Source organism: Poromitra crassiceps (assembly GCF_964638095.1).
Source record: "Poromitra crassiceps genome assembly, chromosome: 1".
Lineage (NCBI taxonomy): Eukaryota > Metazoa > Chordata > Actinopteri > Beryciformes > Melamphaidae > Poromitra > Poromitra crassiceps.
Window position 1 is genome coordinate 88,086,326 of NC_139623.1, and position 23,537 is coordinate 88,109,862.

The 23,537-nt window shown below is 42.9% G+C and overlaps 1 protein-coding gene across 1 annotated transcript in view; it reads left to right on the plus strand.

Annotated features, from left to right (window-relative positions):
* Positions 1-23,537, plus strand: part of alcama (activated leukocyte cell adhesion molecule a) — a 142,717-nt gene that overhangs the window by 69,402 nt on the left and 49,778 nt on the right. Inside the window, exons 2-4 of the mRNA XM_083638985.1 lie at positions 19,390-19,496; positions 21,073-21,292; positions 22,958-23,022. Of these exons, the coding sequence (XP_083495111.1) occupies positions 19,390-19,496; positions 21,073-21,292; positions 22,958-23,022 (392 nt within the window). The remainder of the gene's footprint in view (positions 1-19,389; positions 19,497-21,072; positions 21,293-22,957; positions 23,023-23,537) is intronic.

The following is a 23,537-nucleotide window of genomic DNA, read 5'->3' on the forward strand; positions in this document are numbered from 1 at the left end:
TCTGCACAAATTGTACACAAAAATAGCTGGAAATATGACTCTCTGGTGATTTTTATTTATTTATTTTTGCCCTGGCTTGTGGAAACTCGCAACCTCGTCTTTAGACAAATATCGTCAGCTGTGTACGATTTAATGGGTTTAAAATTATGCAGAAAAATCCGTGGAACCTTGATCTGCGTTTCAAACCTCCAGCACACATTTTCGTACCGTATCAAAAGCTGTGATTATCCCGAGTGGATTTTGAGGCTCTGTGTGTGTGTGGGGTGACTAGGACAAGTCTCAATGCAAAAAAATAAAAGAAATCAAAATCAATCTCAAATGGAAAATCCTAAAAATCCTGAAAAACACATTTGCGCGTGAACATTGACGTTGTGTGTTTGAGCTTTATAAGCAAAAAATTAGCTCTGTGATGGTAGCAGTCCTAAACTAGAAAATATACCCATATTCCCAGAAAAATAATCAAGGATTGTACTGTTAGTGTCCACGGCTTCTTTCTCATAATAGTGGAAATATATGTAGATATTCCCAAAGCTTCATTGCTACGTAGCATCCTAGGAACATAGCAATACTGTATTCTACGTAGTCAAATCGTTTAGTTGGTTAACAGACTCCACTTTATTGTGGTGGTAGAAATCAAGCAATCAAGCCCTAAATGCTATAAGGGGTAATGCTGTTAAATGATGCAAGGGTTATTTCTGTCTTAACGATTTCACTGGACAATGTACTGCAGAGGCAAAGAACTGCCTGATGTGAAGTGCTTACATGACCTCAACAATGTTTTTTTCCATGGCTACCGCTTTGATGTCGCAACAGTGGGTTTACTTTAGCTGCTGATCTGCTAGCTGTTTGGCCAGTTATGGCGCGGTGTTCGAGAAAACAAAACATTTGCAAACTGCCAAGTTTGTAACTGTCAGTCTAGGTGTGATATAATATGGCTATGAAACAACTACCGCACGTCATCACTTGTGTGGTACTGTCTGACATCCACCAGGCCATGGCATAATATGCTATATGAGCCATTATAACAAATGTGGCTTTGAGACTAGGTCAAAGGTATAAAGCCCTGAACTTAAATGTATTCCCTGTAGCTTCATCGCCGATTGATACAGATGGTCGTCCACACAGATATTGACAGAAGCATTGACGTACATATGGCCTCTCGATTGGCGATTATGCCGGCGACAAATTATCTGTTAAGTGCCAGCAACCCAATCCATTAGCTGCATTGACCCTAACAGCTTGGCTACAGGCCACCAAAGAGGTGTAGTTTTACAGTGAGGTGAGGGACCCTGCAGATGGTACAAGCCTGTCCTCTTTAAGTGCTGACATTGTATCCATCGGCCGTCCTTTGCCAGTTAGCCAAGATCCCTTGAGTTTTAACCCAGCCCCTCTCATGAGGAAAGCTGCCAACAGCACCCGGGCCTCCTGAATGAAACATAGCATTACAGATTAGCACAAAGTATCCCATTTCTTATAGCTGTTAAAACCTGATTTTCCTGCATAGATTTTGCACTCATCATGACAGCCGAGATTGAAGATGTTTTTATTCCATGAGCTGGCTTGGTTTGACCTTGGCGAGAATAATTCATCTCACCATCTCTTCCAGAAGCCGTGCTTTTAACATCTTATCAATATGCCACACTGTGTTTTTTCAGAGCGCCAATGCATTTGAATCATGACACGTTGCTGGAAGTAGAATGCTAAAAGGAGGATTTAGTTTGGAAAGGGAGGCAGGCGGTCAAATTAGAATGTAAAGCGCAGGATCATAACGCCTCCCCCAGCGCTGAAACAGCGCTAATGTGCTCGAGCCTGGCCTTCATCTGATCCGTGGATCACGCTGGAGCTAATGACCAGCTGCTCACTTACACTTCCTGGCCCCGGCGCGCTGGCTTGTTTTCAATTACATCCCCCGCAATAAGATTACAGCTTTCATTTGTATTTCTGGCGAGGAGGAGGGCTGTTCGGCTACATGTCCACCAGGTGAGGACCATTATGTGTGACTAAGTAGCAAGTGGTTATTATTTTCCCCTCTGCGATGATGCTGGGGGTCAAGGGCACAGGCCAGAGAAGCTGTATTGCTTCTCTTCTTCCAGATGATGCCCTCCTGTCCTGCGGCAATCCGCCATGCAAGCTCATTATTATCTGTGTAGGCTACTTCTCCTTTGGCTGCCCAGGACACCCAAACCCCAGCATTAGAGAACCAGCTGGATAAGGACCTTTTATCCCTCTCCTTAAAGCTCCAACATCTTTCACTTGTTGGATAGTCTGTGAAGTCTTTCTTTCTTTTTCTGTTTTTCTTCTCCCCTTGTTCTCCTCCATGTAATACATTGAACCAATTGAACGATGCAAAGCGTTCACATTCCACATTAGGCCTCTCATGTCTCAAGCAGCCTTTTATTCCTTACAACTATACAGAGTTAGACCGGAGATAACAGAACTTTGCCACTCGATGGACGCTTTTATCCAAGTACCCTAGTGGGATTCAAACCCCCAACCCTGGCAGTGTTTGTGCTGCTGTGCTGGTTGTGAGCTATATATATAGGCTACAGGATGATGGAATAGACTGGAGTCCAGAGTCAAGCATTCAGGCCTGGATTAAAATGCAACTCGGAGCACATTAGCAGTTTTTATTAATTGTACTCAAAGTCTTTTCTCACTCGTGCTAATGATATTGTCTTGCTTGGCTGAGGATTTCATTAGTTCCATGAGACGCCTCTCTCTAGGCTCTGACTAATTGGGCCTTATTGATTAAAAGCACATAGAACATTAAGACCCTCTCTATGGCTGAGGTGGCCATTCACAACAAAAGGTCTCGCTGAGATGCTCACATATTGGAAACTGTTGCCACTATCACCCCCTAAAGAAGAGGAATAAGATATGAACTCGATATATGAAAATCAATTATTTGACAAAGTTATGATTGAAAAATCAGTATTGTGGGGATGGGCATGGTTTGTTGACAAATGAGCCGTTGCTGACATCGTAAAGTAGGCTGTTAGCCCTTATCAATTTTATAGATAATAACTGTGAACTTTCATTCAACACTGTGGCATATATTCAGATACATGTTCACAAATTTATTCCACCCAACACAGCTGCCCATCCAATTTTAAGGTAGTGCTTGGGAAGGGGAGGGGGGCATGAGGATGAAAACTGAAGTATTTATGGACATATCCAGGACAGCTTGCAATTTGAATTAAGATGCTTCGTGCAACCAAGCAATGGATTTCATGTGGTTTTTTTCTAAACCAATTACAGTCTGATCACCCAGGACGCATGTTAATGCCAGGTGGGAAAGAGGGTCTGACTTCTGTCAAGGGGAAGTATTGAGATCTGTGTTAAACGCACGCGCGCACGCACACACACGCTAGGGATGGGCATTTTAAGCAATTTTAATACTCGAGTACTCTCCTTCTATTATGAACGAGTAACCGGGTACTCGCGGATGGGGGGAGGTCTGTGTGATTACTATGGTAATGATGGAGCAGGGCTAATCTGCTGTGTGTGGGGCTGTTCACACATAACGTTTGCATTTTTGCATGGAAAAAGCGCTACCTGGAGGCTGGAGCATATTTTGTGAGGAGAGGGACTGACTGTGATATTAGGGGACAATAAACTAACGTGACATCTAAAGCCTACCTCAGACAGTATCTCCGATGGTTGGATGGATGGCATTAGCGCTTCGGAGCAGACAATAGTGTTGTGAAACAAGCGAAGGCTCATTTCCAATACATGTCCATTGTCCAATGTCCAGTATCATCCATTTACTTTATTATGATCACTCTTACACTTACGTAAATCCACGGATTACGAGGTCCGGTGTTCTGCCAAAAAGTGAAAACTGACCAGATTAACGTTACAGCTGCAGCTAAATAGTGATCACCATGAAGCGATTGTCTCCCAAAAAGTGATTCTTTCTCCTCATTTCTTGTGACTAATGTTATGGGAAGCAACAGTGTTGTCAGTAAACTAGTGCAAAGTTTTGAATGAGTTTTATCGGGCGTGTGCTATGAAGAAGCATGCATCTGTCTCCTTTGGGAGCATATCTCCAGCCACCATTTTCGGGATGAGCTGGAAAACTTCCAGTTAAAACTTTCAAAATAATGTTACTTAAACAAAAGTAAATAGCTTATTGATGCATGTTGGAGGAGAAAAAGGTATTTCAACGAACGAAGCAGCAAACCTATCAAAATACTCGTTGTGATGTTATATGGCATGAAACTCTGGCTGTAACAATTATCGTAGTCAAAATAAATAAGGTTACGTTACAATATGCATTTTATTTTGAAAGCACCAAAGCGGATGACGTACTTCTACATTCTGGCTGACTTGACGCCTGTGCAGTTCATGCTGCCAGATCCACATGACGATGCCTGCGTCATGCATTTAAAGGGGTGGGGAGTGGGGCGAGTACCCGAACAGCGGAAACGTTACTCGAGTACTGACGTTATGAACGAGTACTCGAGTACCCGAGTACTCTCGCCCATCCCTAACACACGCACACACACACACACACACACACACACACACACACACACACACACACACACACACACACACACACACACACACACACACACACACACACACACACACACACACACACACACACCTACACACACACACACACACACACACACACACACACACACACACACACACACACACACACACACACACACACACACACACACACACCTGTGACAGTGTGTGGGTGAAGTATAAACATCCCTGCCTATGTGTGGTGATGAAACAGAGTCAACAGACAGGATCACTTCTTTCCCTCAACCAGCTGCCATTTTTAGCCAGCCTGCAGTCTGCCTGCTTTGATCACAGCCAGGGCAGAAACCCTTTTTGATGACTCATCCTCTCTCTCTCTCTCTCTCTAACCCCCCCCCCTCTCTCTCTCACACACCCACACACACACACACACACACACACACACACACACACACACACACACACACACACACACACACACACACGCACACACACCTAAACACACACACACACACACACACACACACACACACACACACACACACACACACACACACACACACACACACACACACACACACACACACACACACACCTAAACACACACACACACACACACACACACACACACACACACACACACACAGGGGTGGGTTATTTTGGGTCGCCTGAGTTGTGATCGGAAATTGCCAAATGTTTTTGATAGCATTTTTTTTTAATTAGTTTAGGTTTATGATAGGGTGTTTTTATTTATTGGTTGATTGATTGATTGTTTGTTTGATTGATTGATTGATTGATTGATTGATTTATTGATTGATTGATTGATTCCAGAACAGCACCCGGCTTTTGGTTGAATCACTATTGGGTTATAATATATCAATCAGTGCTACCAAAGTACCACACATTTATGTATCTGAAAATGTCACACCATTTTGACTTGTGTCGGACGTCATTGTGATTAATTTATAATTCAAACTGCCACAGACATTGCACACTGCAGTGGAACATATGTTAAACATCTCTCTAGGAACACAACACACCAGCGTATCAAACCACAACAAATTCACTCACAATGCTGTCAGAGCACATTTGGGCTCCACTGGAAAAGTCAAACCATGTGGTTATGCCTGTGCGATGATGGTCCCAATCATTTCTCATGATATGCTGCTGCGGCAGTGCAAATGTAACGAGATGTTTTTGTGCTGCTGAATGTGATGCTTTAATTCAGTGCTGTGCAGCGTGTCTTGAATGCCCTACAGTAAATGTACCCAACGCTGCAGAAAGCATAGTTCACCCCCTTAGGCATTAAGGCCACTGTCATTTTGCAGCAGTCATCACATACACAGCAGTCACATTTAATGCACTGCTCTGCCAGGAGGAAACTGTCCACCCATCATTGCCGTCACAGCAATGTCAAGGCTTTCCCATTATGTTGCAGAGTGGAGACAAGTGGACGTGTTGTTATGCTAATGCATGTTAATCAACTCCTCCTCGCTTGAACGAGCGCTTACCCTCTTCTTCACATCAGAGATATCGGAGCAATAGCGGACATGCAAATGTTTCACCTCCCGCCCGCAAGCCAGATAGACACAGAGGAAATGATCACGGTGGTATTTGATGCAGAAACGCAGTCAGACACATAGATGAGAGTGTGTGTAAAAAAATTACAAATTGTACACGGCATTGTTGTTGTGCGCTGTTGTATAAAATTGAAGTTCCATTGATTGGCATTTAATAATCAATAAGCTATAATTGCATACGCATAATTAATGGTATGATTTATTAGTCATAGCAGACACATCAAGGATTCCGCTGATGTACTTGTTGTGAGCAATGAAGAAATGCCATTTCCTCATTTAAAGCCCCATTCAGTAAGTTTTCCACTGCGCCCTCTGCGTGCATTAGTATCGATAACGATATCGCCATTCAAAGTCAACAAAACACAGCGCCAGAAGCTCTATGTACATGTTGTGACATCGGGTACTCACCACGTGATGAAATAATAATCCATAGTTCCGTGAAACATCATTTTCGTAGCAAATCCGAATCAAGTTACTTCCTCGTTTTCATGAACACAGCGCTTCCGCTGTACAGCGCATGCGCGCATGCTTTTCTTTTTTTCTTTTTTCTTGCTACGGGATGTGACAGACAAACTGCTTAGTCCCAGTGCTGGCCAATGGAGGGCGGTGTGGGATAAATAAAGACGAGGGTCTCCCTATTAAAAGTCAATCTACCATGTCCTGTGACTAAAAAGCAGTTATATTACAATAAAAAATGTCAAAAATCTTACTGATTGGGGCTTTAACAGTGCGTGTCCCTCATCTAGCAAAGCCTTCTGCAGGCTCACCGGAATTACTTTTGAAATGGAGGGACAATAAAATGTCCCCCCACCGACATGATTGCAAGTTCTTGGTAAACAACACGATAGCGTCATATGTAATGGACATGAGTGTACCACAAGCCACCTAGTGTTTTTGAGGTGTACCACAGGCAACGCGACGAGTTACGTTCGCGTATTCACAGTCTCGCTGTCGCCGCTAGTCGGCAGCAAGGCTCCAAGTCGAAGCTAGTAGTAGTAGTAGTTTACAGTATAAGAATCCATGTCAACTGTCAACTTCACTCAATATTGGACTCACTCTGTACATATTTATGATGGTACATTGAGATTTCAATCCTTTGGCAATGACGTTTGCCAAAGTAATGTATGGCTTTAAATATACTTTCATGAGACATCTTTCTGGCTCATGGTTTCAATTTGATTTATATTACAGTAGCTGCTATAATCATTATATAGCGGGATGAAGAGGGGTGAAATTCCATTCTACATCATGCGCGGTGTAAAGCCTTGTGGGAAAACGTGAATGCACACATTCACATCTCACGTTTGTGTCCGCTTTGTCTTTCTGTCTTTCTTTAAGTTTGAATCATTTTGTATGCCCACAACCAAGGAATACAATACAAACAGAAATGACAGTTAGACTGAGTGGAAGTACAAGGTGAGCCCACCATGATACGCACGCACACGCACCCACGCACGCACGCACGCACGCACGCACGCACACACACACACACACACACACACACACACACGTTCTGGTGACTGTAGGATGTTCATCTTCCATCCAACAGATATGACTACACACCTCGTGGGCGTGGCTTATGTATTTTTGATATTGTTTTTGAGGTTGCTTTTGCTTTTACATGATAGATGAGGTACTTCTTGGAGAGATATCACTATGTTCAAATACCAGATTTTAGCATTTCTGGGGGCAGTTTTGTAAGTTCACCTTACCTGTTATTCTCTGGGTCAATTGGTGGTGAGATCTGACCTATATCAGTGCACTCCTACTTCCTGCTTCATTCACACACACATGCACGCACGCACGCACTCACTCACTCACTCACTCACTCACTCACTCACTCACTCACTCACTCACTCACTCACTCTCACACACACACACACACACACACACACACACACGTCACACGCACGCACACAATGTGATGGAGTAGTGTTTGTCCTGTAGCCGAGGCGCTCCACACCTGCTCTGCTCAGGTAGAAGCAGAGGCTTGTTATGTGTGCGAGCAGCATTAAAGGTGACGAGGGATGGAGCCATGCTTTGCCTGTGTCACCCTTCCTCCCTGGGCTTAGCTCTGTTTCTTTAAGGAGATGGAGCTTAGGTGTTTTTGTAGGCGGGGCTTAGGTGTGTTTTTCAGGAGGCAGGGCTTATGTGTGTGTTTTTAAGGAGGTGGGGTGGGGATAATCACTGTTCCACTTTGATTTGGATTTTGGATGCTTGCCTGACACGAGGAATCACATTTCACTGTGACAGCAGCAATCTGGCATGGTTTGAGGCTAAATGCCTCTACACAACCCATCTTCTGGGTAATAGTTTGACTTGCTAGACTGACTGGCATGAAGTAGGGATGGGCATCGAATTTCGAATTTTCGAATAATCGTTGTTATTATCAAGGTCGACTTTTATTATTGAAAGTCGAAATTCGGAAAAAATAAAATAAAAAATAATAATAATTGTGAGTGAAATGTTGCATTGTCTCCCCTGATTCTAAGTATAGTCGAATCGCTTGGTTTGAGCAAGTACAATTTTTTTATAAGCATTTTAAGCAAGGTTTATGGAAAAATGAATGGCGGATGAAATCCCATGAAGAGGGAGAGGGGGTGACTTTGGCACCCCTTTGGCACTCAGACCTGAGCCTACTAAATATTTAATGAACCACTCATGATTGTCAAAACTGTTTTTTATTTTCGAAAATGTCAATGTCATGTAACATGTTCTTTACTTCAGTGGTGCAATGCTTGTTTGAGCTAAAAATCCACAGCAGAAGCTTTTTCTATTAATTAATAAAGCCTTAGACTTAGAATCAGGGGAGACAATGCAACATTTCACTCACAAAATAAATATATATATATATATATACATTTTTTATTTTTTTTACATTTTTATTTTCGAATTTCGATTAAAAGTCGACTTTGGCCAGCGAATTTCGAATAGTGTTTTTGCTAGAAATGCCCATCCCTAGCATGAAGAAGTCTTTGTGCCCTTGGTAAGTTCCATCTAGTCGGACAGCGTGGTAGCTCAGTGGTTAGCACTGTTGCCTCAGTAGGTCCCGGGTTTGAACCCCGGTCCGTCCATCCTTTCTGTGTGGAGTTTGCATGTTCTCCCCTTGTCCGTGTCGGTTTCCTCCCACCTTCAAAGACATACGTTAGGGTTAATACTGACCAAGGCACTGGCAGTCCAACTAGAGTTGGTCCCCGGGCGCTGGACTGCGGCTGCCCACTGCTCCTAGTTCTAGGAAGGTAGAGGATGGGTCAAATGCGGGACAATAAAGAGAACTGAACTTAGTCTGACCCTATGCACTGCTCTTTGTACTTAGTCTGACCCTGTATGCACTGCTCTTTGTACTTAGTCTGACCCTGTATGCACTGCTCTTTGTACTTAGTCTTACCCTGTATGTACTGCTCTTTGTACTTAGTCTGACCCTGTATGCACTGCTCTTTGTACTTAGTCTGACCCTGTATGCACTGCTCTTTGTACTTAGTCTTACCCTGTATGTACTGGGATCCATAACATGAAAACTGTCCCTCCTCACTAGTAGAAGAAGAAGAAGAAGAAGCACAAGCTTCACTGACGTTAAGCTTTACTGACGTTAAGTTGCAATAAAGAATGAGTCAAAACATATCACCTGACTGGCATCCATCATATAAACTTGCATGGTGCCAGAAGCAGAACCTTGATGATGTGACAGGACACAAAATAACAGGCTGGACACCATTCAACCGGAGCTAACACTTGATAAGCAAAAAGTGCTAAAGCTAGCTGCTAGCCGACGACACTACTCTGCAGTCTCTCTCTTGTAGCCTTGCATGCAGGGCGGACGTATCTCCGTAACCGTAAGTTGTAGAGACTCGTGGGCAGTGTTGGGCAAGTTACTTTCAAAATGTAATATACTACATATTACTAGTTACTTTCATTTGAAAGTAATAAGTTACTTTACAATATTACTTTCTGTGGAGAGTAACTCATTACTTATTACACTACTTTTGCATTACTTTTACCAAAACAACAGCAGCAGTAGAATGACATCGCCGCCTCGGAACCATCCCGAAAAATAATTTCAACCGCCTTGAAGTCAGTGTAAACAATCAAAAATTCTAAATGTTATTCATTTCCTTTGTTATTGTCATCTATAGTGGTTATTTGCATAAAAACACACAGTTTGATTAGGAAATTATTGTATCTTTTTAAATATGTGCTTTGAGTTAATCAAATGTAACTCAATTTGTAACTTGAGTTACTTAACACATTCACTGCCAGCCTTTTTTTTTTTTTACTGTAGGTAGCTTTTGCCAGAGGGTTTTTTTGAGGATTCTGGCTCATTTTACAAGAGCCAAGGATAATTTTCTGCTTGGAGTTTGTCAACACAAAGTTCACAAAAGTACTAATAGAATGTGTGCTTTCTCTGTCTAAAAGAGTTAGTTTGTAGAGTTAGTAGTTATGTAGATATTAGCCGTTGAGTACAGCATGGTTTCAGCGTCTGAGACAAAAAGCTGAGATAATCGCAGTTTTGTGAAATTCAATATCAAACAGTCACTTTAACCATTTATTTTTGGCATCAGTGAGACATCAGACATAAACAATATAGTTCTGAACAGTAATTTCCTCCATAGCAGCACCCGCACCCCCTCTCCTTACAACTCCTCCCTCCGTGGGCGTGTCTCCGTGTTTGTCAGTCACAAGCCAGTCTCTCCTGCCTGTCTGAGCAGTGAGCAGCAGCCTCTCTCTCTGGCGGCCCCTCGTCGGCGAGCGTGGATGTGGCTTAATCCGTTCTTGGATTTTCGGTTGAGAGCTTTGACGAAGCCTTGTGTGACTCTAGGCTTATGCTGCGCGCTTCAAAGTGTGCTTTCCACCCAGTCCACCTTTGGAAGCCCCCACCGCCGTGCGCCCGTGTGAAAGGTTTTCGCCTACAGTATGAGAATGAGGCTCGTTCGCTTCTGGGTCCTCGGTTGAGCTCAGCTGGAATGCGTGCGTTTCTGGCCAAACAACACTCAATAGTCTGAGCACCGTCGCCACTCAGTGGGTCGGCGGAATGGATTGCACACGCCCGGCGGCTCTAACAGTATAATAGAAGATGCAAAAGGGCCAGATCAACGATCCACCGTCAAAAAAAAAAAAACGATTTTTTTTGACGTATCCATACGTCGCTGGCAGTTAACGGTTGGATTCTGCTTGACGTATCAGTACGTCGTTGGCAGTTAACGTGTTAACAAGGTAACTGGTATAATATTACTGAAATCCTATAAGTAATAAGTTATATTACTGAGTTACTGCTAAAAGTAATATATTACATGTAATAAGTTACTTTTGTAATGAGTTATCCCCAACACTGCTCGTGGGTCCATATAGTCCATATAGTGGGTACATATTAGGGGTGGGGGAAAAAATCGATTCACCTAAGTATCGCGATTTTTAATGTCACGATTTTTTGGATCGATCTTTTATTCCAGAATCGATAATCGCAAAAAAAAAAAATTTTTTTTTTTTTTTTTTTTTTTTTTTTGTGGGTGCTTGCAGTCAGGCAACTCACTGAACAGCAGACCAGGCGCCGCCTACTGGTTTACTAGTGGTTTTATTACTTTATTAGTTAGTCTGAAGTAATAATTACACTTCAGGGTTAAAGTGGGTGCATCTCATTGTAAAATTGGACTTCAAACGGCCCAAATCTGGCTTCAAACGGCCCAAATTTCACGCGCGTTGGCCCATATCACCCTGGCCTGCTTGGTATCTAATGCCCGGCCTGAATTATGATCCCAGTCCGCCCCTGTTTTTAACTATATCGCCCAGCCCTGCTCATGATATATAATATACAGTCTCTAGTGTATGATTCAACTTTTCCCATGTTCTAATCTAGTGTAAAAAAGCAAACAAACTGAAAAAAGAAAAGAAAAATATAAACAAAAATCGCAATAAATCGTAATATCGAATCGCAATAATCGTAGAATCGCAATACTTAAGAATCGCAATATAAATCGAATCGGCACCCAAGAATCGTGATAGTATCGAATCGGGAGATAAGTGAATCGCCACAGCCCTAGTACATATAGTCCTTTATAGGCATCGCGATTTGACCTTCCGTTTCCCAGAAAATGTAAATAATGTAATAATCGATTTTTGACATTTGTGAATCGATGCAGAATCGTCCACGTCCGCATCGCGATGCATCTTATAATCGATTATTTTTGACACCCCTAGTGGTGGCTGCTCATCAGGTCTGGTGTCTTTAGTCCAACCTCTGCTCACGCTTGAAGGGCACCTCAGGGTTCCAGTGGTCAGTTCAATGTTGATCGCTGAGCGCATGTTGTGAAATAGCAAAAACAACAAACCGAATCAGGAAGGAACCCATACGCTAGTTTGAATGAAGGTGTATAAAGAGGCCTTTTGTTCACAACACAGTAACATGCACACACAGTGCTAAGAAAACATTTACTCACATGAGTCAAAACACTTGGGGGCAAAATTGAGGGCAGTATTTCTTGCCCCATTTTACCATGGAATGCTAGCAGACTGCTTTTTAGTGTATTAGAATTTCAGATTACTTCCCTTTTCCTCTCACATATCCTGTCCAGTTGGATAACATAATAGTGCTTTGAGTAGATCTAAACGGGGAGTTGGGGCACCAGTTTGATGCATTTTGAAATAATTTGATCGTGCATTCAAGAAGTGGAAAAAAGAAATGGTAACTTCATAAACAAGGCAAGTTTATTTGTATAGCACATTGCAAACCAGGCAATTCAAAATACTTTACATAAAATGGATAAAAGGAAGAGAGCAGTGTGCATACTGTAGGTGCTTTTGTGGCTACTAGGCATCTCGCGGACTCGATTCCTAACTGAGCTGGCCCTGCAGCTCGCCCACTGCGCGGCTTCTCCCGCCCTGCGGGCTCACCTGCTCTTATGACATCACTGATGATGTCAACTTTGCATCACTGATGAGATCACCATTGCTCTTATGACATCACTGATGATGTCACAATGCCTATGACATAATCAGTGATGTCAGCGACATCACTGATGACATCACTTCCAGTTGAGTGACATCACTTCCGGGACAAAATTGAAACAGAGAACAGCCAGATTCCCCACTTGCCCCATATACTGTAGATAGATGAAGGATACAGTAGGAGAGCCTATAAAGGCCTGTTCTCATCTCCTCTGGAACACATTGGTGGGGTGTTGGGTAATCATAAGATAAGAGCATTCGTGTTAGAGCTGCCAGAACAAACAAAACCTTGCCCCCAGGACAGAGAGGGTTGCAGAGAGGGTTATTGTTTGGGAAAGGCGGTTACGAGCTACTGGCAGGGAGAAATCAAAATCCTCAATTCCGAGGAGAGGGAAAGCGTGTCCACTGGATTGTCCATGGTGGACCAAGAGTTTTCAAACCTTTTCCCGATGTTACCCACCATGAAAGGTGTTTACCCACCAAACATTGGATCCTACCCAGGAATGAACTCTCATGAGAAAGTCAATAAAACCCCCAGTCGTGCACTTTTGAATTTTGGGAGAGGAGAGAGAGAGGGTGAGAGGGCAAGAGGGGAGAGGGAAGTGTTCATTTCCAGTCAAATAAACCAAGGAAAGCCTGATGTCAACAGTCAAACTTATTGCGCCTGAAATCTAATACAGAGAATCCTGTTGACTCAATTGGCAGTGGTAGGAATTGACAGTATGGTAAATCTACTGTACTCATATCATGCGGACATGAAGCACAAAATCCCTTAAATCACAGGTTTTTAAAGTGGGAGGCGGGCCTTCCCAGGGGGGCTCCAAACAGTTTCAGGGGAGGCTTAGTGAGTGAATGGAAGTAAAAAAAAAATATAGTTATGATTAGGGCTGTCAAACGATTAATTTTATTAATCGCGATTAATCGCATCTTTGTATTGCATGTTTAAAATGCCATTATTTTGCATTTCAAAGCATTTTTAATTAGATATTAATCATTCTTACCAGTGTGTCATGATTGGGAATCAAATGAATGCAAATAAATGTACTTTGTGATCTTGAATTTTAGATTTGGAATGTAGACAGGAGGTAACAATGTCTAAATAATAATAATGATTAAAAGAATTTGATGGCCCTGACACAAAACATGTTCAAACTGCTTGTGACTGAAACTTCAAACCCCATCATTTGAAAACCAGTGAGGTAGACCACATACTGTTTTGGGCCTTTCCCCCTCTGCTACTTTCAGCTCTCTCTCAGTCAGCAATGGGAGACTAATGCACAAACATGACCGCCTGCCCCACCTGTGTGAACAGAGCCCAGCTCCACACTTTTGTTCATCAGACACCAGCACAGATGCTGGCTGACCTATGAGTTGTACCTGGAAAGATGCAGAGTGTGGTCAAAAAGACACGCTAGAGTCTTTCACCCCTGGTTGGTTAGCCATTTCAGAAATTGATAACATTGATCTGCAAAGGCGAAGGTAATAACAAACCCTGCTGCAACCTTGAAAAGAATTTAAGCGTGCAGTGAAAATGAATGAATAAAATGAATGAATGCAATAAATAATGAAAAGGAAAAAAAAAACGTGCTCAGAACTGCAATGAGGTTCAGCACAGATTAGTTGTGGTGCTCCAACTCCTACAAACGGCTGTGAAATGCTTACAACATAGGAATGGCAGCATGCCAGAAAAACACATTAGGGGCCGTGTCCACAGAAAGTTTTTTTTTTTTTTTCTTGGCCGCCTTCAAATTAAAAGTGTAAAAACAGCTAAAGAAACGTTCGCCTGTGAAGCCTCGACCTGTCTGGATTATAATAACGTTAGAGAAAACAGCCATCAGCCATGCTGTTTTATACTACTTTATTGCCAAATGCTTTGGGATTCAACTTGATCAAGCTTGGTCAGAAAAAGTCTGTCTATTCAATGGAAACAGCACCAGTGCAACCTGTCGCGTGCGATGCTACCTTCAAACATGAGGACGTCTGAAACAAGTTATCTTTCTGTCAAAAAGGGCCTTTCTGTGTGGAGTTTGCATGTTCTCCCCGTGCGCCCTCCTGGGGGTTTCCTTAACACATTCACTGCCAGCCGTTTTTCAATACTGTAGTTAGCTTCTGCCAGAGGTTTTTTTTTGAGGATTCTGGCTCATCTTTCAAGAGCCGAGGATTCGTTTCTGTTAGGATTTTGTGAACACACAATATCTCAAAAGAACTAATAGAATGTGTGCTTTCTCTGTCTAAAAGAGTTAGTTTGTAGAGTTAGTAGTTATGTAAGCATTAGCAGTTGAATACAGCATGGTTTCAGCGTCTGAAAATTTATTCTGAGATAAACGGCTTTTTGTGAAATTCGATAGAACAGTCACTTTAACCATTCATTTTTGGCATCAGTAAGACGTCAGACATCTAAACAATAGTTTTGAACAGTAATTTCCTCCATAACAGCAGGAAACACCCCTCTCCTTCAAACTCCTCCCTCCGTGTGTGTTCTTCTTGGCTGCAGCGGGCGTGTCACAAGCTCGTTTCTGTTGCTGCTGTAACCTCGCGTCACCAGGCTCACTGCTTTGCTGCTGCTGTGCCTGTCTGCTGGCGGCCGCTGGGCAAGTCTGGATGGGCTCGCTCGTTTCTTGGGGTTCTGAGAGCTTTGATGAAGCTTTTGCGATTCTGGTCTTATTTATGCTGCGTGTTTCAAAGTGTGTTCCACCCGTAATCTATTATGCAAATTTGCAAAACCCCACCGCCAGCTCCCAAGCGCGAAAGCGGTTTCGCCAATCCATTTTCATGAGAATGGCTTCCTCACACTGCTTTTTGCTTGCCTTCCTCTAGAATGGAGAGCACTGTCGCCACTTAGTGGGTCGGTGGAATGGGTTGTACACGTTCGGTAGCTCCAATATTTTTATAGGAGACGTGGGGGGCATTGATCCACGTAGCACCGTCAACATTTTTTTTTTTTTTTTTTTGACGTCTCAACTCGTCATTGGCAGTCAACCGTTGGATTTTTTTTGACGAGTCAACTCGCCATTGGCAGTGAACGTGTTAATATAGGAAGCCCACACCAAAACATGCAATATCCTGGTTGCTGATGATGTGGTGCCTCCTCTGGTCGTTAAGGGCGCCTGTTCGGAGGGAGGGGAACTCGTTGGAATAGCGTGATCCTCCCACATGCTATGTCCTACCGGTGAAGCTTCCCCTGTCAGGTGAAAAGAAGCGGCTGGCTACTGCCCATGTCTCGGAGGAAGCATGGAGCCAGTTTCGGCTCTCCCCAGATCGGCAGAGGGTGGAGCAGCAGCAACCAGGATAAATAAATTAAAACATTTGCACAAATAGTTTCCCTGAATGAGATGACGCATGTGGTCCTGGGCCGAATTTGCCCTTGTTCTCACCCTCAAGCAACATTTGGGCCAACATCTCTGAACAAGCTGGACACAACTGGGCATTGACAACAGTCAAGACTTAAATATTTTAGAGGCACACCCGAGTTACTCCTCGCTAAGAACTTTATCCTGGTGTTGATAAAGACTTGGCGTGAGATTGTTCCTTCTCCCCCTCTTTGCGACTTTGCTACTTAAACTCAGATCCCACCTCTGCCTCTAAGCTGACAATGGCTTTTTGCTCATCAGGAAACTCCACCGTTTGCTCATCTCCTCTCCTCCCCTTCCAGCTTAATCCCTCACTGATAACGTGTTGCTACGTTTGGCCTCCCACACCTGTGTAGGTAAAGAGACAAAACTCAACTGCTACAGCTTTGTTTGGACAGCCCTGACCTGACTTGACCTCTGTGTGGGCTCTAGGGGACTTGAACACCTGGCTCGTCTGAAATTTGTATGCTGCTTTATTTTCCTCAGTCTGTATTCATTTTCACAGCATTTTTTAATTTAGTCATATTCTAGTCTTTCAACAAAAATAGCTCCGATTTTAGTCATGGCATATATATATTTACTGTAGTCAATTATTTATGGACTAAAATGGCCCATGATTTTTGATCAACTAGAATAATTAAAACATTCCAAAAGCTTGTCACCAAGCATTCTTCTCCACATTAATTTTATTCTTTTGTGATCAAATGAATTCTATATTTGTAGGCTGACAATGAAACTGTCACCTATACACAAGCCGAAAGCCAGGCAGGAAAGCAAACCAAGTCATGTTGTAACTCCTACAATTAAAGAGTGGCCATGTTTTTTGGTGCATCTTACAGTTTTGAGACACACAAATTCACATAATCGAGTCCTTCAGAAAGTTTATTTACTTCCCCCAAAATGGTTTATGTTTTCATAAATGATACATTTAGCTACAGGGGGGGGGGTGTCCACACAACTGTGTTTTACTATAAGTTCATTCTATTTACTTTTATAAACATGGCAAAATATACATGTCATCCCCTTGCTTGTGAATGAATAGAGCTAGTAGTAACCCGGCATTAGTTATTAATCTAGCCTAAACCTACAGAAGCAAACATTATAGCAAGTTTTTGCAAAATGTTGCAAGTGAGGGGAGGTAATGTTGATGATAAGGCTAATAGATTAGATTTAAAATATGATTATTGGTGAATGGGTGATACTGTATCTCTATTGATTGGTGCTTCTCTAGGACTATCATAGTAAAAACAATATCTGCATAGCTGGATGAGAATGTCCAAGATCTGGCTTTGAAACAATTTCATAGTGTATGAAGAATAAGATTGCACAAGAAAACACACAAAACATTTTTGTATGAATGCCTCTGTGTGTTTCATCATCGCTCTTTCTGTAGGCTTGGACTTGAAACTCAAATGAATAAATAAATGATCCTTCAGGAAAAGAATAGAGTGTAAGCCGATATGAGCCAGAGCCCCTAATAACACCGGTGTGTGCAGGGATGGAAGAGTGCACTGTGCAACTGGTGCACACCATTGCATCTTCACAAACACATGTGTTTCTCCTCCTCCACTCTGATAAGGTAAAGTGAAAAATCACCCATGCCTAAATTATACAATTCTGGGTTTAATCCATTAATCATGCATTTATGCTTGATTGCCTTTGCATTTTACATGAATGTATGATAATAATGATAATGGAAATGAGGCGAGGAATAGAAGAAGATGATAAATCTATTGTCTGCTCAACAAATGATAAAAAATGACCATGCTTTTTAATTAAAGCATTGAGGTTATTTCATCACTTTGCCTGATTATCTCCCACAGTTTCATTTTGGGACAGACAATCTGATACTCCCCCCCGGGCTTTGATAAAAGTTTTGACAGAAAGTTTTGACATGGAGCCAACACCACACACGGCATCATGGGGGAGTGCCCCGAGGCTCCCAGCACCACTCAAGTCAGCGTCTGCACTGTGGGCACTTTCTGGCCTCACCACTTTGGAATGAGCAGAATCTGAAGCCCTTCTCTTCTGGTTCTGCCTGTTTAGCTGAACGCTCAAAGAGAAGGAGCTGGAGCGTGAAGACCTTACCGCCCCTCTACTCCAGGCTGACCTCCACCCATCCATCTTCTCTCCACCCCTTTTCTCCCTCCTCCCACATTGCACATGACTGGGCCGCGCCGCCATAGCAACTTCTCCACCTCAGTGCACCCTCAATGTTGCGGAGGGGAGGAATGGTTTGGCGGTGGCATTGCATATAGTGCCACTAAAGCGCCAAGCTTGACCCGCCGAGTGTGACCTGGCCCACCTCTGCCATGCAGCTTAATGGGGACAGGCATGCTTGAAATGTGGTGGCGTGACAACATAGTGTGGAGTGTTTTTTAAATGCTTTATTTCATTCTTGTTCTGCAATGCTTCACACTCATTGAGTTTTAGACATATATACCTGGGAGGAGCTGTCCAGTACAACCGCAGTATTCTACAGGGCTAGGGATAAGTAACAGCATTTTTGTTGTTGTTGTTGTTGTTGTTGTTGTTGTTGTTGTTGTTGTTGTTGTTGTTGTTGTTGTTGTTGTTGTTGTTGTTGTTGTTGTTGTTGTAGTACTTGTTTTCCCTGCCCAGCTGTCAAGTTGGCCAAGTGATTCAACTCTACGTTTGACAAGCAGCTGTCATCATTTTTTCCGCTCATTTTCACCCTGTAATGTCCACCACTATGCTGCTCTACCGCAGCATCTGGGGTTTGCCTTGCCCAAGGACACCTCAGCAAGAGTTCAGACTCATTGGCTCAGACTAGATTTTCCTACTTGGGATTCAAACCGGCAAACCTTCCAGTCAAAAGCTTGCCTCTCTCTAACCTACCACCGATGTTTCCAAGCCCCTGTATGCATCTATATACGTTCTGTATTTCACATGTAGCTGCAAGCCCAACCCTGACTTGAGCCGTGTTATGCTCTCCGTCTCCGGTGGATCATGCAGTATTCAGTGAGACTTTAACACTACATTGTGTTTTGTGTGTGTTGCAGTGCGCTCTCAAGACCAGGTTACTGCCTGGTATGGAGAGACCATCGTTGTGCCGTGCAACAACGGAGCTTCTCCACCGGCCGATCTGATGTTCACCAAGTGGAAATACGTAAGTAGCAGCTACTGACCTACTATGCTGTCTATAAAGTGAGCTTTACCATTTTCCCTGGGAGAGAATGAATAAGACTCATGCGGACATACTGTAGATTCGCCTTTACTTCAGGACGGTTCACGTGGCTAGACTTTGGCCTTGAAGATTTCACACTCATTTTCCCCAGCAAAAAAGTCCACTCATGTGCAAACACTGTTACAAAGACACCCAGGACTCTACAATAAAAAGTCTGCTTTCTATACATTAACTTTTAATTAGGGTGAGGGTTGCTATTGCAAGAGCCAGGCACAAAGTCAACCCATTAGCCAAACTATTCCATTTGAATGACTATGATGATATGACAAATTCCTATTCAATTCCTATTTGAATAGTGAGGAAGTGCTACAGATACTGACAGAAATAATCAAGGGATGACTTGAACACAGGTTTAATTGCTTGGGTCCATTATAAAACCTTGTATATATATATATATATATATAACGTTACCCAAAAAGTTGGGTTTTGCAGTGGTGTATATTACTGTCATACCACATCGTTTTAATCTCAGATGGCATTATGGCACGTCCACAATGATGCGGCAGGGCCGAGGTCTGTATGCTTCATTAAATGTCACTAATGACGGTAAAGCACACTCTTTCGTGTAATATTGCAATTATACAACGCTTACCAACAACATAAAATATATAAACAAAATGTATTCATATTGTGGGGCAATTCACTCTGAAAGAAAACAAAAACTCTTGCTCATGTTATCTCCGTTTCCCTGGAAATACATGGGGTCTGACTAGTAACTGGAAAACAATTAGTCACGTCCAGTAGACTCTTGTGTAATGAAACCTAGTTTAATACTCCAGCAAGTAGACAGACCCTTAGTAATGACAAAGCAACAAGAGACGAGAACTAGTCCCTGTTGAGTCAGAACCAGTCAAGTTGAGCTAATGCTTTCTAAAGATCGTGATTTCCCAAAACTGAAATACCATATCCTATTATAAAAGGGAGCAAGTGGGCAATGTCTGTCTGTTAAAATGTTTGTGCCGGCCACAGCTATGCCGTTTTACGTGCGATCGGGCTAAAACTTTCAGGGGGTGTAAAGATCACCCGTGCAGGTGACCTGATAGAGCCGGATTTTTTTTAATTAGGTGATTGCCCTAATTACCTAATGATGTGATGTCATCAGTGATGTCATCTGTGATGCTGTCATCAGTGATGTCATGGAGCAGGCGAGGCCGTGTAGCGCCCGAGCTGCGTATGTGACGCGCAGTGGGCGAGCTGCAGGGCTGCTCTTAGTTATCTGGTCGCCCCCCCCACCAGTTAACTAAGATATCTGGTGGGGGGGATGTCCATTTAGCCAGTACGTCGCCACACATCACATCTATTTGTCATCCTCCAAAATTAACAACAAAACGATTCATTTTGCGGAAGTGGAGTAATAATTTTAGTGATGATGAGCCTTTTCCCCCCATTTGAGCCATATGAGTCATACTGTAGGTGTGCTGTTATGCTGATTTGAGCACATTCAGTAGCTGTTGTATAAATTCTCTTGAACATTTTCTCTTTCTTGTTCACCCTCCAGGAGAGAGACGACGGCACCCCGGGAGATCTGCTGGTCAAACAGAAACAAAAGGGCGAAGCCACGGTCCAGGCCACAGACGGCTACGCCCAGCGGGTCAGCATCGCCGACAACTCCAGCCTGCTGATCAGCCAGGGCTCTCTGAAGGACAAGAGGATCTTCACCTGCATGGTGGTGTCAGAAAGCAACCTTATGGAGTTCGCCGTCAGCGTCACCGTTAACAGTGAGCCCACCGCATATTCACACAAATCACCGCAAATCACCCTTTTCTGTGTCTCTTCAGTGGTGGCTGTCCCCGCTCGTGCTCACTACTCTTCTGTTTATTCCAAACAAACTTCCCAGGAGAGCGCTACCACCAGACACCAGGTGTTTCAGCAAATGCTTTATAGGCTGAATCACTGTTGTGTCATGTCAATTGGCAACAGAGAGTAGTAAAACAGACGTTTATTTTTATGAAAATGTTGTAGGTTAAATTACATTATAGTCTGCCAACAGGGATGAGATAATTTTACTTGTTTATAATGCAAATCAACATCCGTCAAAACGGTTCTTTCATTTATTTGTATATTTAATAGATTGATCTACTTTTTTATGCCTTGGCAGCCCATAATGTAATTTAACCTCCAACATGTTTTAAGATACTGACACTTATGAAACAAGTGAAACTGTGTGGGAGACAACTGATATTACCTCATCTGAAAAGAAGCTGCCCCCCCCCTTTTTCATAGGTTTATGACTAAATATAAGATTAAATCATTGGACATCATCATAAGACCTAAAAAAATGTGCATTACACTTTTGATGCCAGCTAGAATAGAGTGACTGGGTAAGAGACGCGTCCAAGGGTTATTCCTGGCTAAAGAAATTCTAAGATGATTCATAGTTTTTCTGGTTTTAATGGGCCTTATCAAATACTCCAATCAATGAATCTGCAAAATTGCCTCACCCACATTTTCTATCACAAAGACCTATCTCATGAGCGAGGATATATTGTCCTGTTGCAATCCACGTGCCTATAATTTCTAGGTAGTAGCTCACAGTATTTAGAGAACAATCATTAGAACTACCGTAGTCTGATTATCCAAAAACGACTGGTTGGCCTTTGTAATTCTGATTTACATGGGTAACATTTGGAGGCAATTTTGTTAACAAACAGCTGGGGCTATAACTGCATTCAAAACCCACTATGTTATCTGCATTGCTTTTGTCCCTACTGTCTGCTTCCAACCCTGCTTAAGGAAATATGGTTAATCTGAATTTCGCTCCCCAAAACTGCCCATGTATCACCGTCTAATGGGTTTTGCAAACCCAAGCGTGAAATAGGACATGAAGAGACTAGCTCAATAGGCCTGAGAGAAAGCATTAGGTTATAGGTAACAGGGGGGAGGTTAGAATTACAGTCTACAGCGTGAATATATTACCAGCATAATTTTTCATCATTTCAGTTTGCTTGCTAAATGGTAAATGGACTGTATTTATAGAGCACTTTTCTAGTCTATCGACTACTCAAAGCGCTTTACAATGAATACCTCACATTGACCCATTCAAGGCAGCATGGCTCCCGGCGCTAACTAGCTCGTCGGGGGCAGTTAGGGGTTCAGTGTCTTGCTCAAGGACACTTTGGCACGCTGCCGAGAGGAGCCAGCCTCGAACCGGGAACCTTTCCGATTCTCAGACGACAGCTCTACATCCTGAGCTACTGCGGCTAAACATGCAGATGAAGTGAGTTGCCAGTTCTCTGCATTGTTATAGTAATGCTTCAGTGTGCTCCTCAGCGCTATAGACAAGTTCAGAAAGAGCAGACAGACGGTAGGAAGGAAATCGAGACATTTTTCTCCAACTCCTCCCTCAGACACACTCTTACGATTCTCTCCTTCTGTGTTTTCAGAGAAACCGTCGACACCTGAGATTATGGACAAGGCTGCAATGTTGGAGAAGGACAAACTAACAATGGTAAGATTAATGTATTTCCTAAAGTGTAGAGTAAAAGCTTTTGCACACCAAGTCCTTATTTTCGTCCGAAATTGACGCACGGAAAAAAAAAGAATACGACCTAATTTGTGTCAATCATCGTTGACACACCGAGTCCGACAATTACGTCCGTCATTTAAGTTTTCGGACGAGGTTCGATTTTCTGCGTTTTTCGCATCAGTCAATAGATTTTTGCGAGCTGGGACCCGTCTGTGTTTTCAGATGACGGATTAAAAAACACGCATACGAAAACTATCGGACTGTGTGTGCAAAGACCTTAAGTGTGCTGTCTTTAGAGGCCTACATGAATTCTACACACACAGTGACACTAACTGGGTTTCCATCCAAATGTATCGCATAATTCAAGCGAATTTTGTGAAAATCCGCAAAATAAAATGCGAATTTATGCATGTTTCCATTCAGTTTTGTTTAGCGAGTTTTGGGAGTCGGCAGGTTGAGCAGTCGGTGGCGCTTCTCGTCAGGAGGAGGCGTAAAGT